Below are 4,795 nucleotides of genomic sequence, written 5' to 3' on the forward strand. Positions count from 1 at the left end.
GTATGAATATGAGTGTGTCCAGTAAGAAAGAAAAGCGAGGGTGCACCCCGAAGTCTCTCGAATATTCCCGAACCGGAAATCGGAAAAAGGTCTTTTGTTTAATCGGTCGGGAATAGTCTGGAGATTTCGAGAATGATTGACGGAAGTGATTGGGACCATTGGTGGGGGTGAATGTGTATATATGCGCGGCGAAGAATGCGGTCTTCGCCTTCTTGATTCGGTGCTACTATCGGTGAGTGAAAGAAGTGTAATTCGAGTGTGTCAACTATTATTACTTACTTTTCTTATCTTTTCTATCTCTTTTATTATTATATTAAACATTTATTCTATTATAATAAATACTTATATTTTTAAATTTAAATAAATCTTACATTTTTGGGGGCTCAGCCGGATAGAATCGATTTCACGAGCGTGTAAGTAATTATTATTTGGAAGCGTTAAAGTGTCTAGTGCATCATGGAATCAAGGGGGGACATCACAAGAAGATGTATCTAATACGACTGTTGTGGCAGCAGAGCCAGACGTCGATCAGATGAAGTACCCGGAGCTGAAAGCCAGCTTGAAGAGAATTGGCTTAAGCTCAAAGGGTAGAAAGAAGGAGTTAGCGGAACGCTTACGAGCAGCTAACAATAAAAAACAAGATGACGATGATGATGAAGAGGATTCAGAGGATGATGATACCGAAGACGAGGAATCTATCATCGACGAAAAAGAAACTTCTGCAAGGGCAATGCAGATGTTGTCTTTTAAAGACGTTGAAGAGTCGGTCAACACATTTAGTGGAGACGGAACAACTAGCGTTAAATGCTGGTTAAGAGAATTTGAAGAGATGGCTGAAATATGCCAGTGGGGTAATTTACAAAAGATTATCTATTGTAAGCGATTATTACGAGGACCGGCGAAATCTTTCGTGCGGTATGAAAAGTGTTGTAAGTCGTGGAAACAACTAAAGAGGGCATTAGTAGAGGAATTCATGGAAGTAACAAACACATATAAGGTACATGAGACACTTAGAAGACGACAAAAAAAAAGCAGATGAAACCTATCAAGAGTACATTTATGAGATGTGTGAAATTGCCGCTCAAGCAGGTGTCGATAAAACATCTACGATACAATATATTATCGACGGCATTCAAGACGAAGAAATAAATAAAACAATTCTGTACGGAGCTACAACGATCAAAGAACTAAAGAAGAAAATTGCATTATATGAAGTTATGAAAGAAAAAATGAAGGAGAAGACGAAAACGACAAAGACGCAAGGGACACATGTTATCAACGAGAAGGGGAAGCAGTCACGCGGACCACCGTCGGAAACCAACGGTGAACGCTGCTTTAGTTGCGGAGGGTTGAACCATCAGAGACGGAGTTGTCCACTTAAAGATAAAGGAACAAAGTGTTTTAAGTGCAATGAATTCGGCCATATTTCGACAGCTTGTCAGAAGAACGAGAAGCAACAGGACGCGTCGGAGAAAGTGTGTGGTGTGAGTATGGAAACCAAACGGAAGTGTGTAAAAGAGGTGCAAATGGGAAACGATATAATTACAGCGCTAATAGACACGGGTAGTGACATAAGTTTAATAACGACAGAACAATATTTTAAGGTAGGCACACCGAAATTAAATAAAGAGATTTTGCGTTTTCAAGGTGTGGGCTCTGACCTAATTAAAACATATGGTGTGGTAGAAACGAGTATTATTATCGATAAGAAAATGTATCCGATCAAAGTTCACATAGTTTCCGATGCTCTTTTAGATCATAATTTACTAATAGGCAATGATTTTTTGCGGAAGATGAATGTAACGATAGACGCCGGTAAAGTTTCCATTAGTGACGCGAACGCGGTTGCGAAGACAGACAACGAGGTACACGAAATCTTTAAAATCAATGCGTTTAACGACCGTAGCGAAATGGATCTGTCTCATATTGCAAGTGTGGAAGAAGCGAAACCGTTGGTAAAAGACCATCAACACGCGAAACAGATAACACAATGTTCGGAAGAGAGTGCTGAAAGTGTATTACCTAGTGCTGAAGTTGAAAAGTGTAAAGGGTTCGGTAAAAAAGAAGAAATTGTGTCCCCAGTCAAGGATGAGATCATAGAGCAGGTAGTCAAAGAGGAACCTAAAGAAGATGTACATGAAGGGATGGTGATTAGAGAAGGAGTGATATCGGAACCTGTTAGAAAAATTCAAGAGAAAATGGAAATCAAACCAGAAACGAAAATTGTCGATTTGGTAAAGATAACAAGGGAAGAAATCAAGGAGGAGATGTCAATGATGGATGTAGCTGAAGGTAAACTTGAAGAACCTTTAGTAATTGCAATAGTATTTCCAGAAGAAATTGAAAAAACAGTCAAGATTGAATCCACGAAAGAAGAACATGAGAGGTGTTGGAGACGTACGAAAGAAGATGTCCTAAAAGCACAGATGGTAAACCATAGATTGATCAATAAAAAGAGAACTGCCGCTATGCGATATAAAGAACGAGATTTGGTTGCGATACGACGAACGCAATTTGGACCGAGATTGAAATTACACCCGAAATATTTAGGACTATATGAGGTAATTACGGTGTTAAGGAGCGATCGTTATATGGTGCGGAAAGTGGGGGAACATGAAGATCTATATATAGCATCGACTGTAGCCGATTCGATGAAACCGTGGACTCAAGAGGCAGAAAAAATGTGTAACGAAAACGGTTAAAGCTAATCGTATATCTGAGGACAGATATGTTTGTCAGAACGGCCGAGTGTGAGAGTGAGAGAAAGACGAAGAGTGCGAGTGTATGGTATGCGTGAAAACAATTGATGAATGTGAAAGATGTGTGAGAGTATGCAGCGATATCGGTATGAGTGTGTGTGCGCGCAGCGTATGGATATGAGTGTGAGTGCGCGCAGCGATATGGATATGAGTGTGAGTGCGTGCAGCAGTATGAATATGAGTGTGTCCAGTAAGAAAGAAAAGCGAGCGTGCACCCCGAAGTCTCTCGAATATTCCCGAACCGGAAATCGGGAAAAGGTCTTTTGTTTAATCGGTCGGGAATAGTCTGGAGATTTCGAGAATGATTGACGGAAGTGATTGGGACCATTGGTGGGGTGAATGTGTATATAAGCGCGGCGAAGAATGCGGTCTTCGCCTTCTTGATTCGGTGCTACTATCGGTGAGTGAAAGAAGTGTAATTCGAGTGTGTCAACTATTATTACTTACTTTTCTTATCTTTTCTATCTCTTTATTATTATATTAAACATTTATTCTATTATAATAAATACTTATATTTTTAAATTTAAATAAATCTTACATTTATATATTAGATGATTCTTATATCTTTAATTAAAAGATTTTTTGTCATTTAAACTCGATAAAATTACAAGAAAAATGTTGGAATTACATTGTACAGTATTCAGCAATCAAATGATATTTGTATATTAACTGCATTATAGAAAAATTACTCAGTCTACAAAAATCATATGTAAGAATATCGAAAATTTTTCGTTTTTTTAGGTATACACATATTTCCTATGATACAAAATCGATTTTTTTACAGGTATTATTTTGAAAAATGTATGTAATTCTCGCATACAATTAGTTTTTAAATGTTTCTTTACTGCGTTAGAGAAAAACTAAAGGATTACAAAAATGATATGTTTATATATTAGATGATTCTTATATCTTTAATTAAAAGATTTTTTGTCATTTAAACTCGATAAAATTACAAGAAAAATGTTGGAATTACATTGTACAGTATTCAGCAATCAAATGATATTTGTATATTAACTGCATTATAGAAAAATTACTCAGTCTACAAAAATCATATGTAAGAATATCGAAAATTTTTCGTTTTTTTAGGTATACACATATTTCCTATGATACAAAATCGATTTTTTTACAAGTATTATATTGAAAAATGTATGTAATTCTCGCATATAATTAGTTTTTAAATGTTTCTTTACTGCGTTAGAGAAAAACTAAAGGATTACAAAAATGATATGTTTATATATTAGATGATTCTTATATCTTTAATTAAAAGATTTTTTGTCATTTAAACTCGATAAAATTACAAGAAAAATGTTGGAATTACATTGTACAGTATTCAGCAATCAAATGATATTTGTATATTAACTGCATTATAGAAAAATTACTCAGTCTACAAAAATCATATGTAAGAATATCGAAAATTTTTCGTTTTTTTAGGTATACACATATTTCCTATGATACAAAATCGATTTTTTTACAGGTATTATTTTGAAAAATGTATGTAATTCTCGCATACAATTAGTTTTTAAATGTTTCTTTACTGCGTTAGAGAAAAACTAAAGGATTACAAAAATGATATGTTTATATATTAGATGATTCTTATATCTTTAATTAAAAGATTTTTTGTCATTTAAACTCGATAAAATTACAAGAAAAATGTTGGAATTACATTGTACAGTATTCAGCAATCAAATGATATTTGTATATTAACTGCATTATAGAAAAATTACTTAGTCTACAAAAATCCTATGTAAGAATATCGAAAATTTTTCGTTTTTTTAGGTATACACATATTTCCTATGATACAAAATCGATTTTTTTACAGGTATTATATTGAAAAATGTATGTAATTTTCGCATACAATTAGTTTTTAAATGTTTCTTTACTGCGTTAGAGAAAAACTAAAGGATTAAAAAAATGATATGTTTATATATTAGATGATTCTTATATCTTTAATTAAAAGATTTTTTGTCATTTAAACTCGATAAAATTACAAGAAAAAATTTGGAATTACATTGTACAGTATTCAGCAATCAAATGAT

The 4,795-nt window shown here is 34.1% G+C and overlaps 1 protein-coding gene across 1 annotated transcript; it reads left to right on the top strand.

Moving 5' to 3' along the window:
• Nucleotides 1–435: 435 nt before the first annotated feature.
• Nucleotides 436–2,702, top strand: LOC149032299 (uncharacterized; the record flags this gene model as incomplete). Its single annotated transcript, XM_089173381.1, is given in 2 exon segments — nucleotides 436–1,006; nucleotides 1,008–2,702. Coding segments are annotated over 2 exon segments (2,266 nt in total), but the record flags the coding sequence as incomplete, so codon positions are not given.
• Nucleotides 2,703–4,795: the final 2,093 nt, after the last annotated feature.

This window comes from Polistes dominula, unplaced genomic scaffold (assembly GCF_049000335.1).
Source record: "Polistes dominula isolate Pdom_NZ unplaced genomic scaffold, Pdom_raw_medaka contig_344, whole genome shotgun sequence".
NCBI lineage: Eukaryota > Metazoa > Arthropoda > Insecta > Hymenoptera > Vespidae > Polistes > Polistes dominula.